The 21779-nt window shown below is 37.1% G+C and overlaps 1 protein-coding gene and 1 long non-coding RNA gene across 8 annotated transcripts in view; one reads left to right on the top strand and one right to left on the bottom strand.

The window, feature by feature from the left end:
- LOC114929304 (lachesin) overlaps window positions 1-21779 on the top strand; it is a 234769-nt gene that overhangs the window by 179868 nt on the left and 33122 nt on the right. For 5 of the 6 annotated variants that reach the window (XM_029300796.2, XM_029300797.2, XM_085480214.1 and 2 more), the window contains 4 exons: window positions 6586-6714; window positions 12569-12853; window positions 13312-13374; window positions 19591-19746. In XM_029300796.2, the coding sequence (XP_029156629.1) occupies window positions 6586-6714; window positions 12569-12853; window positions 13312-13374; window positions 19591-19746 (633 nt within the window). The remainder of the gene's footprint in view (window positions 1-6585; window positions 6715-12568; window positions 12854-13311; window positions 13375-19590; window positions 19747-21779) is intronic. The other variant, XM_029300799.2, reaches the window with a different exon arrangement.
- The window catches only part of LOC114929307 (uncharacterized), a 245511-nt gene that overhangs the window by 126473 nt on the left and 97259 nt on the right, over window positions 1-21779 (bottom strand). The gene's annotated exons all lie outside the window — the stretch shown is intronic.

Here is a 21779-nt window from a genome sequence, read left to right on the forward strand (position 1 = left end):
CTATAATATTTATTTACCGTTTACAAATATTGCATTATACTGATCAAACTGATGATTCATTTAGTAAAGAGAACCAATTATTAATTAATTACTAGTTATTAATTAATAAAATAAATGTTTATATTTTTCCTCACTAAATGGAAATCGGATATACGGTACAGGTAAACATAATCGATCAGGCATATTTAAAGGCACAACACGCAGGGCAAGTTGTACGTAGTTCGGACAATTATTATACGTAGTCGGAGAATCACGGTAACTTGAGAGTACATTCGCAACGGTACCCACGGTAACAGAGTCAACGCTATTACAAGCAATTGCGCGATCTAGTTATAAAACAGTTAGTGCAGCACGTGTAGCTCGTTGTACCAGGCTGCGTTTGAGTCGTGCGAGGAGAGTCAATTGCCGCGGCGCAAGCCGGAAAATTAATCGCTCGCTTGCCACTTGGACCGGTTTATAACCCATGCTCCGGCTAATCGTACCATCCCGACTATCCCTCGGTGCAGCCTGATGCCGATGGCCGGCTGTTGCGCTCGCCGATACGTCGTCTTGCAACCCCGGATCGATCCTTGTAATCGTCGAAATGTGTTACGTTGGTTTACTGCCATCGAATACCAAATAGGAACGTCCTCGTTCACCTATCGCATCGCGCGGATCGAACGACCGAGGTGGATGGAAGAGGAGGATATCGACATGCAAAACTTTCCGTCGTTAAATTTCTCTTAAGAAACTCCGGTCGTGCGCGAGCAGCTGCTATCTACTTTGTTTTTTTTTGCTTTTCTTTTTTTCACGATTAAAATCGAGAATAGGATTTTATTGATTTTTCGATATCCGGATTGCTTGTCGTCTAAATATATCGCGTTACATTTATGCGACGACGACGGTGTAGCCGCAATTTTATCTATCGAATAAATACCGAAATTTTATGATAAATGTATACATTTAACGGTGTGCGGTTTTCGCGTTGCGCTTTTGCGAGAGAAACGAAAATACGTACGTATTTACAATTTCCGATCCGTGATTTTGTTTGTTCGAAGAACGAAATAAATGGGTTTTATCGGCACATTTTCATATTATCCGTATATTCATATATATATGTATAGCCTAAATGGCCCCCATCAATGTTGCGTTTGTTTTGTCTCCGTATATATATCTTATACTCGTGACATTTTCACAGCGAAGAGTGATGATAAGGAAGATTTTAAATCATCCTAAAAGCATGCTGTCGTAGAGCATTGCGCTCTAGCACACGTCAATTTGCGGCGTCGAGTAAAACCGCATCGTGCCGTCCTTTACCGCGTTTGCATTTTCGTCGACGGATTGCAAATATCCGTGATAAGCAAACGTTTTCTGTTAGCGTGACGCATCGTTGTGATCAGGTCTGGGCGTATATATACTATTTCGCATCATTATGTGTAAAATTATCGTTCGTTAAGCACGCGAGGGGAGGTTGCTAAAGAGATCGTAAACGATTTACGATATTTTGCGATGCTAATTGCGCTCAATTTTATCCCGCTTATATACGGTACATACAATATCGAATCACGACAAAGGGACTTTCAATTAGCGCCAAATTACTTTCGCGTTTCGTTGTAATCGGCTAATTCGTCTGCAATTAGTTACTCAACATTTTTTGCAGAAAAGTAATACGTGTTTGCTTACATTTTTGTACGTTGAATTATATATCGCGTAAAGATACGGCCACTTTTATTATACTCCTATAAGAATTATTAGATAAATTACTACGATTATATACGAATGGTATTGCACAGGGAACAGAATATATTTCGAAAAGTATATTATTTCAATTAACGAAATTATACAATTAAATTAATAGGATTATATCGAGACTTCAAATTGGCAGTTGAATTCGAAATCTTCGAAATCTCTGAACAAATATTACAACGAGCGATTGCGAAACAATTATTCACATATCCGTTTATTTTTAATACACAATACAATTATTTTTGACCGTATAGAGCTGCAGAAATTTATACATATTTCATATTATCCATAATGTAGACGGGATGTGTGCGCACTTTAACGGCTAATATTTCCGCTCGTAAAGTCATACTAAGTCCAATCTTTACGCATCTATGCAAATATGCATCATAGAAAGCCACGATATTCATTTTATTGATATAATCCGTATATACCTATCTTTGTGGCAAAAAAAGTCTAACTTCGGTTACACACATCGCCTTCGTGTCCGACCTCTTGAGCCTTTCATCTCTTCCTTTTCTGCATCTTGCACTTTCCCCATCGTCCACCTTCTCACCTTTTCCTCGTGTCGTCCCGCTCGTACCGCAGGATCGTAAAAGGCCGGAATTTCTGTTCAAACATCTGCAAAGCCGCGCTCCGGGGCATCTGAGCCCCTCTAAAGCTTCATACAAATTCATGACGGAGCGTCAGGACTGCGCGCGCCCCATACCTATCCTCCAAGTTTTCGGCAGGGTGGGATAGAGTAGGTACATATGCATGCACGTGCATACGTATCCACCTGGTATAGTTCGTAATATTATTTAATACCCTTTGCGCGCGTCTCTCGCACTCTCCGGCGCCGGAGATCGTGACGCGGTAAAATTTCATGGATTAGTCCCGACGTTTTGTTAATAAACGCGTCGCGTCGCGCGTCTGCTTCCAGGTATATCGGCCGAAAACTAGTCCACCGGAGTTAGTCGACGGTTAACATGCGAACTATGTGAAATGTGAAGACACTGAATGAAGGTAGACGCGTCGGAAAGAGATATTATAAAAGTGAGTTATGTAAATATTGCACAGAGAGTTATATAAAAAAAATTGAATAATTAAATTGAAACAAATGATACACCACGATATTTTGAGAATATATAATTTAAAAAAATTTTCGAATATTATGTTGGACGAAAAAAATATAGCAAGGTTTAACATTAAAATTGCTTCTCTATAAGGGATGTAAATTTTGCTGGTTTGCCTCATTTATGCGCCTTTCATTTTCGTTAACAAAGTACAGCGTTTAAATAACGATGTCGATAACATAATAGATGTTTTCAACTTCACTATTATGTGTACATATCGCAAATTGTCCATTAAATTTTTATACACAATGCAACTTTTTACACACAGGGCGCATTCAAAGCGTTCTTGTGCCGTTCACTTTTATTATTAACGTTTTTTTTTTACGGCTTTGCCACGTACAACATCGGTGTATATTATTTCACAGAACCGGATGGATTTTTGTTTTCCGTCGCGCATCACACACAACAAATATTTTTCATATACCTCCAATAATTAATATCGTGGCAAAAGTCCATGTATATTTGTACCGCTTTTACCTTTTTGCCTCTGTAGGTGAGCTTTTATACGGCCGAGTGAAAGTTTCGCTGCGAATCGTCCTTAAAAATAACTATCAGTGTTTGCTCAATCCGATGTATCGATTTGCATCCGGGCTTTGAGGTACCTGCTATCTAAATATTCCCGGGCTCTCGTCGAAGAACGGCGGAATACATTAATATCGGATGAGTTGATGGCGAAATGAACTTGTATCGAGAGGACCGATGCCGCCACGATCAAAAACTCATTGCAAATATTTTATCCGACATATTGCATCCGGGATAGCTAAAAGAGGCCTGCTTGAGGCGCATCAATCGATAGTCGATCAATGTTCTGTTTTGAATCTCCGCATATGTTAAAGCGAAAAATCATCGTCGGAATTTGATATTCTGTTTTACATTTATTATTATTTATTTCTTATTTGTCACGTCATACAATTGTGTGTGCGATCGATGAATAAATTTAAGCTGTCTCGAACGATTTTTCTATCCGGATAATTTTATGACACACGTGAAATCGTTCTTTCGGAATTGCAAATTCCAACGCGACGATCATCTTCGAAAATAAATGTATCCAATTATTCGAAATTAATTATTCGAAGTTAACGCGCTCGTTGTTGTACAGGTTTAAAATTAAAATTATTCTCACGCTCCGCAATATTTTCGATATTCTACAATTAAAATCCAAAATGAAAAAGAATTATTCTGCGAGGAATTCCTCTGCACGGCTGACTCGGGAATAAAACGATACTCAAAACGAAATTAAAATTATGAATTTTTTCCCAGATTAAAAAAGTTATACGAATATTATTATTTTTATCTGTAACACACAGTTTATCTCTTCGATTAAACATCCCAGATATAAACTGCAGCTGCTAGACATCGTGTATTGACCGAAGCGATTAAACGAAGACGCTTCGTCTTCGGCCGCTGTTGCGAGAAAAGATCGAAGAAATAAGCACACAAGTTTATTGTTTTTTTTTCTTCCTTTTCACAACATGCGTCAATACTTTTTTCTGCTTTTACGCGCACGGATATCCAGGTGATTCTGCGATCGTTTCGGTTTATCGCTCGATGTTATCACGTCACTTGGTATCCACGGGATCGGAGTCGTTCTCTCCGGCTCCGGATTTCGCGCGTTCTCTCAATTATTCGCGTCGATCGATCGGTTTGCGCCTTGCCCTGCCAATCGGCGGCATTGCACCACCCTGTCCACTCTGGCCGTGAGTATAGAGCACGTGGCATGGGAGAGCTGGCAGGGCATGTGTCTCGTGAAAGAAACATCGCCGCCGGCAGCTCTAATGGCCGGAGGTCGGTTAATCGCGACTAGGAGACAAGCAAAGCCGGAGTAAACCTGGCCAAAGATTTATGAACGTCACTGGAAAACGAGCGTATCGCAGCCGCCAATCGTGAGCGGGTCGTAGCTTCTTTTATAGCTCGCGTTTGTTTCGATTTCGTTAATTGTCATTATGGGAACGCGCTAAGCCCCTTAGGATTGACGTTGATTGCTCTTCCACGATAGCTCGAAACTCGCGATCAGTCACGAGTGAGAGACGCGTTTCACCTGTTAATGCTTGGGTTACAATTATATATGACAATAGTTATCTAAAGAAATTTCATTTAGAAATTTACAATCTCAAATGCAGCGCGATAGAGATGTATTAATGCTTGGCTTAGCTTTGTTACTTGTTCTCTAGCAAATCATACTGGATTAAAGATTTATAAGCATTAAGAAAGTATGCTTGGTTAGAGAAGGAAGTGAATATCATGTCTAAATAACGAAAAGAAACTCTTTTTCTTTCTGTCGGATTCCAGGCGAGAAACTTCTTTCTTAGTCTATCGAATTTCGTTCTCCCATCCATCGCATTATCGGCTAGTAATTTATTACCGAAAGTAATGTATTTTTCGAGATACACGATCTCTATAGAGACTTGCGTATATTTCGCTGTGTAACGTGGTTAGAGATTCAGAGAGCGAGATTAAAAACTTTTATACGAAATATATCATTAGTTTACTTCAAAGTTTGTCCATTAGCAGATGCGTTGATGGAACATAAATATCACACAAATATTAATCTCGAAAATTTTCCGATTGTACGCGTCAATTTGACAAATTCTCTCGTTACGCAAAAGTAAAATATCATCATTATTATAATATTCATTAACAAAATTCTCGTCTGCAAAAGTTCTCGTTATAGTGTTGCTGATGAAATCCTTTTAAACCAATGTTTTTAAAGCATTACAAAATTTGTATTATTTAATGCACAGAATGTAATTATATCGACAAATTATTTTTTATAAAGATAGTCTGATACCGTCAATTTTTTGTCGCGATGGGATAATTGTTTTGCTTTTTTCTCCTCCTTCTTCCATCAACTCTCGTACCAGTTGTTTCTCCGTGATAAAAGAAAGTTTCGGTTGATGTAACGTAGACACGAAGCCAATACCATCCACCCTCGTCGAATGACATTCTGAAAATCCTGATCACGCGAATCGCGTCTCATACTTGCTTCGTCGTGAGTCATTCGCGATAGTCGCATAGTCAATTTCGTACAAAGTTGCTTTAACGAGAAAGATTTTAATGGTGAAAAAAAAAAAAAAAAAAATTCTAATCGACGTCGAATAAGTTTGACAGAAATGGAAGGTTATTAACTTCCACACTGCGTCTCTTTCGTCTCGTGACTTTCTTATAATTTTACTATAATCTTACTTTAAAAATACAAGCTCCGCTGCACAAACTTTCACAATATAGAGTAACCCAGATATCTAAGGGCATAAATCAGACGGCAATAAAAACGTATATTCGGGGTTCTCATAACTTTACTACTTTGGTATGGCGTAAAGTTCCCTATTGGATCAATACATCTAACATCACGCGATTTATCATAATCATGATCTTTACAGCAATCGTTTCACAAGTTGAATTTTTCTTATCTGTGTTACAGTTTCTATTTATCGTAAAATAAAAATATATTTCTTCGTGCACGATATATCTACGTGTGTGTGTTCTGCATGTTATAGATATTTTAGCGTTTACACACTTGAAAATAATTTGACGCGTGTTTCCACGTAAAGTTTTAGATTTAGTTACTCATAAAATTAAACTTCACATTACTACAATTTGCATAATCGTTCGCCTTTCGCAAGGAGGCAACAAGGACGAAACGTTGTTTCAAGGCTTCTCTATACATTATAATACGTAAAGGTCCATAGTCTCCCTAAATTATATCCACGCCCCTCGGCTAAGCTGAATCAATTCCCGTTTCTGGTTTCAGTGGCCATGCATGATGGCGAGCAATTAAACTTGACGAGGATCACGCGCAGCGAAATGGGCGCTTATCTCTGTATCGCGACCAATGGTGTACCGCCCACGGTCAGCAAGAGGATCACCGTGGATGTCGAATGTGAGTTTGTTACAAGCATACCGTATACCTACATTATTATCGCGTTTGCACGTACATATAACGAATATGAGATGTGTACACGTTCGTCGCGAATGGCATGCTGCCAGCAATATGACGGGTACAACGTGACGCGATAATTACAACGTTACGACGTTACACCGGCTGAATGTTCAGCAATAAACGCTTAACGATGTGAAGATATTCAATTCATGGATTTAACCAAAACGCGCGTACAATGAAGTATTATCTGTCAATGTCAAGTTTCATAAATATAAATGGCATTATAATTTAAACGTCTAGATTATACAAGATATAATACATATAGCTATACAATAAGTTATATATATATATATATAGAAGAGAGAAAGAGAGAGAAAGAGAGTAGGGACGGGAGAAAAGGGGTTGCATGATGTAAATGGAATGTAGAACAGTAACGTGTTACACAGCTGTTGCGACTCAATTACCGTAATTAATTATGTTAATTGGCTGCGGCAGACATTATTATGATTGTGAACGCCAAATGTTCGTAAAATATCTTAACTTCCCAACTCGCTCTCGCGCGTCGTAAAGTGTCGTAAATAGCGGCGTACGCACACGTGGCGCGAACTTTCCCAGAGGAAGCGGCTGTGAAAATTAGGCGTCTTCGTCTGGAACGTATCCAGCGACGATTTATCGAATAAATTTTAAACACACTTCGTTATACGCGACCTCGGATCCAACCCAGGCTGGATCCTTTCCACCCTCTCTCTCTCTCTCGCCTCCGTTCGTGTATTGTTTAAATTTCATTTCACGAATTGAACACGCGCGCACACAGTCGCACATAAACACACCTGCGCGCGTGCACACGCCGCTGCATACACAGCAGCGCACGTGCTGTGCTCTGAATACGTGTATCAGACAACAAGGCAAGAAGGGATGGGCGAGTCGGAGGGAGGACGCCGTTGGGGAAAGCCCGAGGGAAATACCGAAAGCCGCGCGCAAGCCGTCCCGTCGGTCCTGGTCATTTTTCCCTTTTATGCGTTTCATTCGTTCGTGTCACTTCGTATGCTCGCAACCGGCTGCTGTTGCATGTCGGTGTGATACGGCCGCGTGCGTGCGGGACCTCCGCCGTTGTTGAGGAAAGAAGAAAACGGTACCTACTACATCTACGGCGCCCGCGCACAAGGGCCGGGTATCTTCTGAATATTTAGGAAGGCGGGGGACATATTTTATTTAGACGAACATCGGTTTTCCGCGCCGGGTCATAGCGGAGGACGCTCGAGAAGTCTTCTTCGTGCACCCGGAACGTATCTCATGTGTGCGGTCGGTGGTGTGTGTATGTATGTATGTATGTATGTATGTACGCGCCGTTGGGATTTGCGGTACATATCGGCTTGTAACAATTTAAACGCATATAATTAGATTCGACCGAGAGCCGCGAGGGAATTTCTTCGAGGTTGATCGACGATGGATTTCTTTCGCTTTGCCACCTGCGTATCCCGCAGAATCGATAATCCGTCACGATTTTTTTGTCCCCTTTTTTCCTTTAGTCAGCATTATACACATGCAGATTTGTAATTATCTTTGATCATATTAATGATTTAACTGTCACGCATAATGTACGTTGGTTGACGTATAATTCTTGTGTCACTCTATTAATTATGTAGACGATGATTGATTTTACTTACATTTTTTCAAGTATTTTATAATTTATGGATACGCATGTTTTATTTCTAATAATGATTATTACGTGTTCTTGCGATTTAATAATGCATCAAGGGCCATAAATGAATTTTTAAGTATTTTAGTATATCATTATAATTATGATAATAATAGTTAATAACATATGACCCAAATCAAAAGATATCTAGAGTATTAATATTAAAATCTAATTATTTATTTAAATATAATTTTCTCCTTTCAATGGAGTTAATCAAATTATATTAGAAAAATGTATCATTTATAATTAAAACGTTCCTCCCTTCCTCATATAGAAAATTTTACGTTTTCCTATTTTTATATTCCATTTCTCTCTTATATTCTTCCATTTTAATTTTAATAATTGCTCGAAATACATAAATGCTCGATAACAAATAAATGGTACTAAACAAATGTTTTTTTATTATTTATATAAATATTTGTAATCCGAGAATAGAGATCAAATTTCTTTATGATTTTGTTAAAAAGTCAATAATCAATAAACAAAACTTTTAGTATAAATGTATAAATGTAGGGTACATTATTTTATACAATTTAACATTATTATTTTAAACAATTTAATATTAATGAAATGTTGAAGTTAAATTGTATAAAATAATTACAGTTTAATATATATAATGTAATAATTACAATTTAATTTTGATAGAAATTATTTTCGTGCGATTAAAACATTATGTCATTTATTTTTATTCTGAAATCAATAAAGGTTTTAAAAATGTTCTCTTCGACATATTTCTTCGCTAGCTTATAAAATCTCGATAAAGAAAATTGGAATTAATGTTTTCGCGTTTAGTGATACAAGTCTCAAAGAAAATATTTGAACGTTTTTATATTTTGCCTTTTGCAATTCTTTTCAAGTGATTTAAAAAGAATGAGAAACAATAGATCCCTCGATTCTTCTCTCGATAAAAAGGAAAATGGAAAGAGTACTCGATCAGCGTAAGACGTCAAGACTTCCTTCCGGAATCGGAGGTTTAACAATCGCTCGGCGTAACACGCTGTAAACTCTTTCGAAAGAGACATTACATAAATTCCAGCCAATCGAGCATGGTGTACTATTCGCGGCCAGTTTTCTTTACCCACTTTACAATGGAACAAATCGACGACGTAATGCAGCGATACAATGAGAGCGGAAGTAACAAAGTGAATTTCTACACATTGTCTATTGCATATTGGTATCCTGTACCTGCACAATGCAAATCATTATTACGTAGCAATTCATTAGTCCAGTTATACAATCTATACGGAAATGAGGTTTCCGTGGAACAATAAAATTCCGATCTCTGATTTCGCCAATCGCTTTATTTGTTAATCGCTGATAATTCAAATGCTTTCAATTTAGAGAGAAAAATCTACCTCCAATTCTCAAAAATCTGGCAAATTAAAATCGACAGTTTCGAGGAGCAATCTGCATACTCGATCTAATGACGGAATTATCACGTCGACGTAACGATCTTTCTGCATTTTCATTCATAATCAGTTATATATATATATATATATATATATATATCGCATTTTCATCGTTGCAATGCGGGCAAAATGGTGCAGTTGCATAAAGCGTGCAAGCGAGGGATGAGAAGAGAAAACGCGCGCAAGTGTTGGGAACATAATTCGGTTGGTATGCGCGCGCTTCCATGCACCGTCTCGGCAAGTGGTTAGCCAGGTTCATCAGGCATGTTGATGAGACATGCACAATTTAGCGGGTTGACTTTTTACGTTACCGCCTACGTTTTCGCGCTTTGCGTTCCGCTCGAATACACACGCGACAATTCGCAACGCTCGCGTGTTGTATCAGTCTGTGTGAGTCGACAACAGCAAGAAAATGCGAACTACATCCTCCGCGTCATTGCAAAGAGTACAATACCCCTTTTTTAAATTGGTCGCATAATGATGCACGAGAGTATGACGCGGCTGAATTATGACGAGATTTTTGCGATGAGAGCATAATCGACGGCGCGCTATTTACATCGGGTATTAAAGACGGGCATTCAAGGTACGTAAGATGATAATAATGAGGAACTGCGCAGGATGTAAAGTCGTACAATTTTGTTCTTGTTTAAAAGGCTATAGAAATATTCGAGTAATAATGGGATCCTTGAAAATATATTCCGATAAAAAATATTAACAGAACAAAAATATTATAAACATAAAGCTCGTTAAATGTATATTCGAGATTTTTTGAACGAGTGAACTTCACAAGATTGCACAAGATTTGACAAGATGTTTCGATTTTTACTATCGCGTTAATAATAATTCTTACAGCATAAAATGCAGTAATATTCTTTTCTCTAAAGTAGATTTTAGAAACTTTATAGTTTTATCATAAAGCACTTAAATGTATGCTTTTAAATATAAAAAACGGTTTAATAAAAATTAAGGAGAGAGAAAAAAGAATTTAATCTACTTGAAATATTGATACTAGATCTACAATAATTCTTAGTGATAAAAATATAGATACACACACATGTTTTTCCGTTTTCCTAGTCATGCTTGAAACGTACGCTAACGTCTTTTTTCCGTATAATCGATAAAGTATCTGTCGGAATGACTAGCATGCACGATGAACGATACAAATTCGTAAAGTCATGATCACCTGACCATGCTTGTATATCAGCGTGCTCCGTGGCGCGCATCCCGGCTTACCACAAATCCACAAATTGCCAGCGTTAACTTTAATTAATGCACACTTCTCCCTATTTCTCCTACCATCGATTACGTCTATATCTGCCGCAATTCAGACTGTAACTGCGTTACATTTCTATCTCTTCCTCTGTGTCTCTCTTTCTCTCTCTCTCTCTCTCTCTCTCTCTCTCTCTCTCTCTCTCTCTCTCTCTCTCTCTCTCTCTCTCTCTCTCTCTCTCTGTTGCACACAGACAGAGCGAATGGCAAACTAGGAGTTTAATTGAGAACCTCATATATTTTATTAAAATACTTTTTCATCTATTTGTTCATCGGATATTGTGAATATCGAATATGTCGATTTTTTGAGTCTTTATCGTATAGTCGCTATGTGATTAATTGAAATGTTTGCTCTCTCTCTCTCTCTCTTCCTCGCAAAAATTGCCGCGCACAGCTGACCAAGGAGAGGAAGAAAAAGTGAAAAAAATTAAAAATTAAATAAATAAAAAAAACCGTACAATATCATTGGCGTGTCCGGAACGTATAGCATATGATTCTCCTCGTTATAGAGAGTATAACGAGCTCTCTGGTACCCGGGTGTCGTTTTACATCACTGCCCATCTATACAAATGCATTATTATTCTCCTATTGCATCATACAAACTCGCCGGCGGAGTTTGCAACTTTAATTTAACCCGTTACTAAAAGCGCACACTCGTCGCTAACGTCACGATGTTACACGAGCGGTGCATCGTGCATCCGACGTCGGATTAATTCGAAACGAAGAAGAAGCAGTCGTTTCTGGTTTAGTTGCCGAGTTAGAAAATTGTTCGCCTGGAATAGCGCGCCGCGGCCTCGGAGGAACGAAAAGATGGGACGCGTCTCTCGCGCGACCTTAACTCTTCATTGCCTGAACCTTAACGCCGTGGCGCGTTAGACTTGTAACCATAATAGACTTTGTTCCGAACTCGTTTCGTCGACCGCGGCGCACATTTTGCGGAATGCCATCCCGTCGCAAACTTGATCCGCATCGTATCTGCATTATGGGGGGAAAAACTTGATATTGCGACGGGACACGAGGTGTTGCGCACTTTTTAATTTTATTGTCTTCCGACTATATGTTGCGGGTAATAAGCTGACCGTCCAATTCCTTCTCTCTTTAGATTGCGGCAGAGAGTGTCTCTGCCTCTCCGCTGCTGAAAGACATTTTTCGTATTATCGTGCGCGAGCAATTTTGAAATTCTTTTTATATCGCATAGATATTTCAGAAATATTTATATGCTCAGCATGTCTTGTTAAAGAGATTTTATTTATTTTTTTTTTATCTGCAAATAGCAGTTTATATTCTGCACAAGTAAAGTTTGACATTTCACTATATTTGAATATAAATGGAAAATTTGAATATATCGCACGATATACTCTCTCTCTCTCTCTCAAAAATATATATAACAGAATTATTAAATATTGTACCTATATAAATAATGTCGGATAAAAATGGAATGAAAAAATAACACAAATCTCTATAAAATACGTTTCAGTTATGCCAATGATCTTCGTGCCGAATCAGCTGGTAGGTGCGCCAACCGGTACCAATGTAACGATCGACTGTCACACGGAAGCTTATCCCCGTGCCATGAGTTACTGGTTTCTAGGAGAGGAGATGATTCTCTCCAATGAGAAATACACCACGAATATTATGGAGAACAGCTACCGGGCGCACATGAGACTCACCATCAGAAACCTGACAGCGAACGACTTCGGTAGCTACCGCTGCATTAGCAAGAACTCGCTGGGCGAGACCGAGGGATCCATCAGATTATACCGTAAGCTGACGTGCATTTTTTAACTCGTTTGCGTGCTCGGACAAACAATTTTTTTCCCCTCCGATTGTTATCGTCGCGAGTCTATATCGCGTGGTACTTTTGCTCCGTACTGGAATATCGTACATGTATATAGCGTGAGAGAATAATTTAAAAGCGAAACGGTCGTCCATAAATCGCGAGTTCTTGAGCCCTGTGTTTAATTTCGCCCAGAGTCGAAGATTTATTTAAAGCCGACTGGATGTGTTAGCAGTAAATCGGCGGCGGTTAAATCGCCGAAGAAATGTCCGCCATCTCTCCGTTATATCTCGCCGTTACCGTAATTCCCGCCGCTTCGAGAGATAAGATGACCGTCCCGAGTTAAAATATGAATAAGGCGGAGAGTTTTCGCAGGCCAAATTTATCGGCCGATATTTAAGAAGTTATACGACGTCATTAAAGACGAATGATTTTTATTTCAGCTATCCCAAAACCATCGGTGGCACCGAAAGCGACGGAGATCAAGAGCAGCGCCAACAAAGAAGGTGAGAACCTTATTGAATATACGTATTTCCGACCTTGCGGAGAAAATCGATATCGCTGACGTTCCTTTAACAATCGTCGTTCGCGCGCGGAGACACAAACTCATTATCTACATTTTTATACTCAAATCGTAGAATCTCTAAAGCACTTCTTCGCCTCCTACGACGTACTCTATCTTGATTTAAGAGACTGCAAATGCGGTTCTCTCATTCGAAGAAAAATAATGTTAACATAAATACCGGACTGAAAGCAGGATCTCTTTACGTTAAAGCTATACGATATATATTTTCTTAAAATATTTGTCGCACTATTCAGCGAACGGTAATTTTACAACGTTATCCTTGCACTTTTTAATTCATTAAAAAATTGTTTATCGTGTCATATATATATATATATATATTGACACGATAAACGATTTTTTAATGAATTAAAAAGTGCAAGGATAACGTTGTAAAATTACCGTTCGCTATATATATATATATATCGAAAGCTTGAGCGAGCACGAATATATAGAGGCGATAAGTAACTGCGATATATCAATCAAACGCGATTTCGAGATAAGGGATGTTATTCGAGGCAAATTACTCTCGCATGACGTCCGAGTCAAGTATAATGTTTCCGGAGTTGGTCTTTACATTAGGCTCGCAGAGTCCGCACATTGGCGCATCGGTGTATTATTAAAGCAGGGCGAATAACTTGGGCGGATGCCTAGGTCAGGTCCCTATGGTTCTGCTGCCTCCGTGTTTCTCCTCTCTCTCTCTCTCTCTCTCTCTCTCTCTTCCTCGCTCTCTGCCTCGCGAAACCAATCTCAATATACTGCATTATTAACGCCATACAAGGCTTGGCCACGATGGTACTACCGCCATTAAGCTCCGCAATTTTACCGTAGCCCGGCTCCGTTGCCGGCCGCTACGTGGATTATCGTTATTCCGAAACGTCCGAAGGGAGAGCCGACTGTGTTCTAATGAATAATCGTTATTCTCGCGTGAGTTTTCGCGAGTGGCAATGGGCGAACGGTCGCTCCTTCGATATTGATGTCGCCAACGGGGTGAATTTTCTCCGCGACCCGACGATCGTAAAAGCCCGGAGGATCGTAACCGAGATTTACGAGCGTCGAAGGCGTAAGTCCGATGCACGATTTCTTCGAGAAAATCTTCGGGGGATGAGCAGGGAAGGAGAAGTAAATGCGCGCGAATCGTACGTGCGAATAATGGTAATCGAGAACGTTTTCTTTCGACGGAGACGTCTCTTTCTCTCTCTCTCTCTCTCTCCTTCTCCATCTTTTTATAGGCGTGGTAGCTGACGTATCCATTTTCCTGGCTCTAATGTAATTTAGCCGTATTAACGACTTGTCGCGGATGCATATACTTAGCGAGCGAAACGAGACAGCGCGTCTTCACTGTAATGTATGGCCTCGACTGCTGATTAAATATTGCGAGAAACTTTGGCGAAATCGGCAAGGGACACGTCGCGTTCGTCTCTCTTTCTCTCTATCTCTGTCTCTATTTCTCCCCCTTTCGCACGCGCGTCTCCGAATCAATCTTAATACTACGGGGTTATTAATGACCTAGCCGAGGTATGCAATAACTCACGAACACGACATTAAGCGCCTAGCAGTTTCCAATGGGACTGCCGTTCGTCTTATCTGCCTAGATAAGATTACGGCCATTTACGGAACGATCTGCGATTCTAAATGCAAGCTGCATGCGACGACAAATCAAAAGTCATCCGAGAGAATGCAATGGGAAGAATATTTGATATTCAATAAAAAATATAATTTTATTCATAAAGGAACAGTGGCGAAGCGGAGTTGAAATATTTAAATAATCAACGAGTTGTCTGCATGATGGAAGCTTGCAACTGCTTATATGTATATAATTCGTTGTTATATTTAGTTGGCAAAACACGACGTATAATAATATGTTTGAATAATGAACTTAATCTATGTTCCAAAAATTCATGCGGTAAAAATTATATATAAGAGTTATTCTTCCATTTTTCTAAATTAATAAATCGTTCATTCATGACACAAATCTCTTTTCCCTCTTTGATAATGAATATATATGTGTAATATTTTTAATATGTATATTGTATTAGCTTTCTAGGGAAGTATACGCAACACACAATATATGTAGGTAATATTTGCAAATTTCGTACGGCATGGCATTGTAACATAAAAGCTTCTTAAATTCAATACGCAAAATATTTGTGTACATTAAACAAATGAAATATTACGACATTTTAATACATAAATAAAAACATTATTTTTACAATTTTATGTGATGTACCAAGTAGCCTCGTGTGTTAGTAATCTAGACTTTTCTCAGGATATAAATTAAAAAGGATACGAAGATTTCTTTTTTTTAACTTTTATCAAAACTATCTTTGACTTTACTATAAATTAATAATGAATCATCTGCACCGTAATAAAATAACCTTGTTTGAATATTAAATCATATAAAATTATCTCATCGTCCGCTTAAATGGATCTTATTAAAAATGATCGGCTTTAATTTAACGAGAAAAAAGCAATTTAATAATTCCTACTCATATCAATCGAATAGATAGCTATTGATTTTCTTGGGCATGATTAATTGAAAATCGATAACGAGGTCCAAATTATTTCTGGCATAAAACTATACGCCACATCGCGCATTCTGGTATCTAACTGGTCTGATGTGACATCATTTTATATAAAAAGATCTTCAAACAGCACTTAATTTGACAATTCACGGACAAATGTATGACAAATGTATAAGTTATATATTTCATTTTAGACGCGACTAATTGAATTCAAGTTACTGAAATGAACTTCAGATCAAATTTGAATTTTATATTAATATATGTATAATTGTCAGTATATTATTTCTGAGCATCTAGTTATAAAAGATTCAAATAATGCTTAAATTCTTGTTTACGCCGATTAAAGAGTTGTGGAGTAATTATTCGAGTCAGTATCAATTTGCTTAGTTTTAAATAAATCATATTCTCTCTTGAGCGAGCATGCAAAATTTTAATTGAGAAACTGACAATATTTTACTACAAATAATTCAAAGTGAATAATATTACTGGTTTTTTTTTTTTTTTTTTAATTTCAAACGCGTCTAGTAAAGCGCAAAACTTTGAAGGACTTCAAAGGATTATAACTATTAATAATTTCATCTCGCCATTTTACCTCTCTCAACTGCGTTCGCGAATTTGTTTGTCCTGTCTTCTTCGCTTGTCTTTCCTTTCTCTCTTTTCTCGTCTTTTCTCTCTTCGTCTGCCCGAAACAAATTCTTCTTGCCGTCCGCCGCGGCACTTTGGAAAAGGTGCCGCGAGACTCTTAAATTTTCAACGAGTTATTTGGAAACTTCCTAAACAAGCTCCGGCGCACACCTCGGAAAAGGGCAACAAAAGCAGGCGAAACTGAATGAAATACGAGCGCCGTTGTGATTGCCTGGCGGTAGAAAAGGGAAAACGTTAACAAGTGTATTTATTCGTAAGCATCGCGGTAATATGTATAAAAAGATGCGTCTACATGTTCTCGCGGCATAAAGGCAGGTGACCCGGAAGCTGCCATATTGTTAGGGAGCCGCGGAGAGAAGCTGCAAAACGAAGTTTGTCTGGGGCGTATTTAAACTTTTATTCGAAAACTTTTTAGTACCCATTCTAGCGTCAACTTAGCAGCCTGGGCGAGTTGAAGGGTCGCTTGTTTGTAAACTAGAAAGACCGTAGGGTGCGACGAGGAAAGAGAACGATCGGGAGAAGGCGAAGAGATAGAACACGTTGCATTGCCGGCCTGGCCGTCGAGTCGATAGAATGTAGAAATTTGCGAGTGAAAGTGACTCGAGCAGAGAGGCAAACTCACTAGAGGGAATTAATTAAAGGACGTTTGTATAAGTGTTTAAATTGTTCTTAGTACACCCATTGATGCCTATTATATATGTATATAGCATGCGTAAATTTTCAAATACGCTTCGAAATGCTTCGTCTTGTGAAAAAGAAAACGAATCTAGAAAGTAAAAATACGAGAAAAATATATATTTATTATTTCTTCTCAAAAAAAATTGCTTAATAAAATACATTTTTTATTTTCCTTTCTTATGTGTTCTTCAGAAAATATGTAAAACAATTCAATCTCTAAAATATTAACGTATGAGAAATTTGAAGACCGAGCATATCGGTTTTTTTTTTGTATGAAGTAGCGGAGAAAAGACGCGTTACGGTATAACTTATATACCTCGAATTATTTCGCGAACATAGTTTTCGAGGCCACATCGACGAACGACACGCGCGGGACCACGAACGATGATAGTTTGAATAATCTTCGCGATTATGGGTAACGAAATAAGCGTCAAACCACCTTGCTACCAAGTCACGGTAACGAGTCTCTGCGCAGTAGAAGTATACAAGCCCCGTGGCGAATATCAACCTGAATTACACCCTAGGTTGATACGCACTGTACGGAATTATCGTGTAAGTAAAGTTTCAATCTACCGCCGGCGAAGGATGCGACTCTCCCGGGATGCGCTTTCATATTTATAAAGATAAGACGCTAGCGCGCGGGCGCGCGTCGAGCATAATCTTATAATGTTGACAATCGGATTAGTCGTGGCATGCACACTATGAGAAGTTTGTTAAAGCGATTGTTAAATACTATGTTGTCGAGAGAGTTATTTAGCAGAGTACTCTTGTAAGATTAGAGTAAATATATATACACGCATAAAACGAGTTATTTATCTTTCCGACGTAATCGTTTCGTAATTATTTCATGATATCTATAATAAATATGAATTTTAAAGATTTTCTATTTTGATATTTAAATATATATGTGATTCAAAAATGTTGTATTTTTATCATTCAATTACAATATTATTAGGAACTTTATTCCATGTGAAACAAAATGTTTGTTTTCTTGAAAAGCACTTCAAAATTAATTACAAATAAATTTGAAGATAACTATTATAGTTGTTAAATGATGATGAAAAGGATATGAATAAAATATGAATTTTAAAGATTTTCTATTTTGATATTTAAATATATATGTGATTCAAAAATGTTGTATTTTTATCATTCAATTACAATATTATTAGGAACTTTATTCCATGTGAAACAAAATGTTTGTTTTCTTGAAAAGCACTTCAAAATTAATTACACATAAATTTGAAGATAACTATTATAGTTGTTAAATGATGATGAAAAGGATTAATTAAAAAAAAGTTACATTTCTTTTAAAGAGATCAGAAAGGAAAGAGAGAAAGAGAGGGAGAGAGAGAAAATTGTATTTAGGTCTGATGAAATTTTATATTAAATGATAATCAGTTAAAACGCAAAGTACCGAGACGCTTTGTAGAAGATTACAGCCACATTCCTCTTTTTTCCGCCGCGAGGAGGCATTTTGTTCAATAAAACGTTCGTCGGCATCGAACGCAACAAGTTGAACTTGGCTCGTTTTCAAAGAGAAGCTCGAGAATTCATCAAACTTGCACCCACCACATACCCGCGCGCGCGTATGTTTTCTATCCTATCTATTATAAATTACTTTGTTTGTTACGAATAACGTAGCAACTAGGAACGCAGTTATTATGTAGCAAAAATATACCAAATATACGAGAGAGAATCAGACATAAAAGGAATTTTTTTATTTCTATTTATTTTTTTACCTTATTATTGTGTCAGATAAAGAAAAAAATGTAAATTAAAATCTCAATTAGATATATTAATGTAATTTTCAAATTAATTTAACAATTCACTTTATTTTATTTATATATTTATTTAAAACTTTTTTTTAATACTTTAATTGTTGTATTAAAAACTATATTTTGAAGATAATAATTAGAAGTAAAAAAGAACATATAAATGGAGATAATATCGATACAAAAGAAGAAACTCTATAAGTTTAATCTGATATAAAATTTAAAGACCCGTCTACGATCACCGTGCGGCTGCAAGTTGCATCGTATTACCGCAATGTTTGTTAAATTTTCATCATCGCGCGCCATTTTGCTGCTACGGCCTTGTATGGTGTAGAATAGCGCGCATAATATTATACGATAAAATCAAATGCAGGAACGAGAGCACGGGAGAAAGAGAAAAAGAAAGGAGGAAAAGAGAGAGAGAGAGAGAGAGGAGACAGGCTGGGCTGGATTATTGGCGGGTGTATAAAAAAATAAAAAAAAAAGGAAGCAAACGGAGAGTGCCTGGGTTAGATGAGAAAGGTCCTAATCTATTTTCAGGACGACCGAGCACGCCACCGCCAGCAAAAAGGCTGACCACCGTGTGGCCCTCCTCGTACAACCCCTACAATCCGAAAAGGACAGAGAGACCACCTCCACCGAGTGAGGAGAGGGTTGAGAGGCCCGAGCAGAAGCTACGTGGTGGCGAAAGTACAGGTGAGGCTTGCATTCTCTCACCAGGCCCTCCCTGCTTTCCCGTTTTTTCTCTAATTATCTCGCGGCTGCCATTTTAAGCGCCCCCTTTCATTCGCGTCCTTGCTTTATTCGACCATTCCTGCTTTCGTGGCACTAACCCGGTTTCTGAAATATGATTTGAGCGATATCATGCGCTCTATTCTGCACCATTCATCCGTATACACAGGCCGAGAATCGCGAAAATCGTCAATCTTGTATTATGTATCTCTAGATTAGCTATCAGTATAGAAATACGCGCAGAATTTATCAGTGTCGAGAATAAACGCGAGAGAGTAATTGTAATATTAACAATTTACAAGAGTGAAAGGACCGAGAAAAAATTGTAGCTGTGACAGAGAAATGTGTCCTCAAAAGTATAGTCAAGAAGAGAATTCTAGAAAAATGGAGATGTATATCTTTTCTTTAAGATGCAGTTACTTCATATGCTCACGTTCGCTATATTCATGGAACTGAAAAAGAGATGTATCTCTATCCGACAGTATTGACTATACACTTTACGGGCACTGGAAATATATGGGACGCGTTCCAGATATATCGGAAAATATTTCAAGAAACAAAATTAATGGATTTTCTCTCTTTCTCTCTCTCTCTCTCTCTCTCTCTCTCTCTTTCTCTCAAAGTTCAAATTTTTAATAGAGTTTACAATAATATATATAATGATTTTCAAGAATTAAAGTTTCAAAAATAAAAATAAGATTGCAATAATAGACATTTGCAGAAAGTTCATATAAAATTTACAAATACTATAGATTTATGAACAAAATCTCATCAAAAATAATTAATGTCAATCTTTCCTCAATTATTGATTATCTAGACTTTAATTCTTCCACATTTATTAAAGTATATACAGAATATATCAACTGTCAAATATTTTAAACATTTCTTAAAATCGACATGTTTACGCGATTGTCATTAATTATTTTGCATGTTTTGCAACTCTCAGTATTCTATCCTTGAGTTATTACTTTAATAATAATTTTCATTTAAGTTTAAATTTTCAAAAATTTAAATTTCAAATTTTGTACAAAATTGTCTAATAAAATAATCTTTAAAATTTATTGGATTACAGATATCATTTATACTTTAATATATTCACAAAATATGGATATGCAACACCGAAATATAGTAATCTTAAAATATATTTGCCATTCATGCTAAAATATTAAAAATATAAATACGAGAGATTTTTTTAATCAAAATGCTCATATATGTTGCATAGATTTTTTTTATTTCATATACCTACATTTGTAACATTTTTTATATATGTAATAATATATTTATATATATGTACACACATATATGTATGTAATCTATTTATTATTACAGCAATTTTATTTTTGTAACAATTTGCTTACTATAGATTTTATATTACGGACTTGATATGAAAAAAATTGTCTGCTTTTGAAGATTCAAGATATCTATTATTTTTCACAAATTTTTGGAGAAAATATTGCAGTAAAAATCACAATATAATTTTTGTAATCGTGAAATATATTATAATATTAATATATAAAAGAAATCACGATATATTTTATTCCATAATATTATATATACTACATTTTATTCAAATATTTTCACACACAAAAAATGTGCATAATAACAAATAATAAAACAAATGTAAAATTTACAATTTTTAGAGTAATAAATATTATAATGTCTATAATTTAAAAAAATATCTAATGTTATATTCCAGCGTAATAAACGTTGTGAAAGAAGATGTATTTTTCATGTAATTTGTACTGTAAAATTTTCTCCGTGTGTAACGAGCACGTTCTTATCGTTATATATCTTGTAGTCATGGCTCCTTCGATACCATGATGAGATGGCGCAGTCGTGCCTGCCTTGACGAAGCTCGAAATAGACGAATAGGTGCTCCGATCGTTAACGAGATAACGAGCTTTAGCGAAATGGCCTGAAAAGCCATTTCGTTCCGTTGCTATTAAATTCAGGCCGGAAACATAGCATGCCAAGATGGAACCCCTAATAAGATATTT

The sequence above is a fragment of the Nylanderia fulva genome, unplaced genomic scaffold (assembly GCF_048542155.1).
Source record: "Nylanderia fulva isolate GAGA-0341 unplaced genomic scaffold, ASM4854215v1 Scaffold14, whole genome shotgun sequence".
In the NCBI taxonomy this organism is placed as follows: domain Eukaryota; kingdom Metazoa; phylum Arthropoda; class Insecta; order Hymenoptera; family Formicidae; genus Nylanderia; species Nylanderia fulva.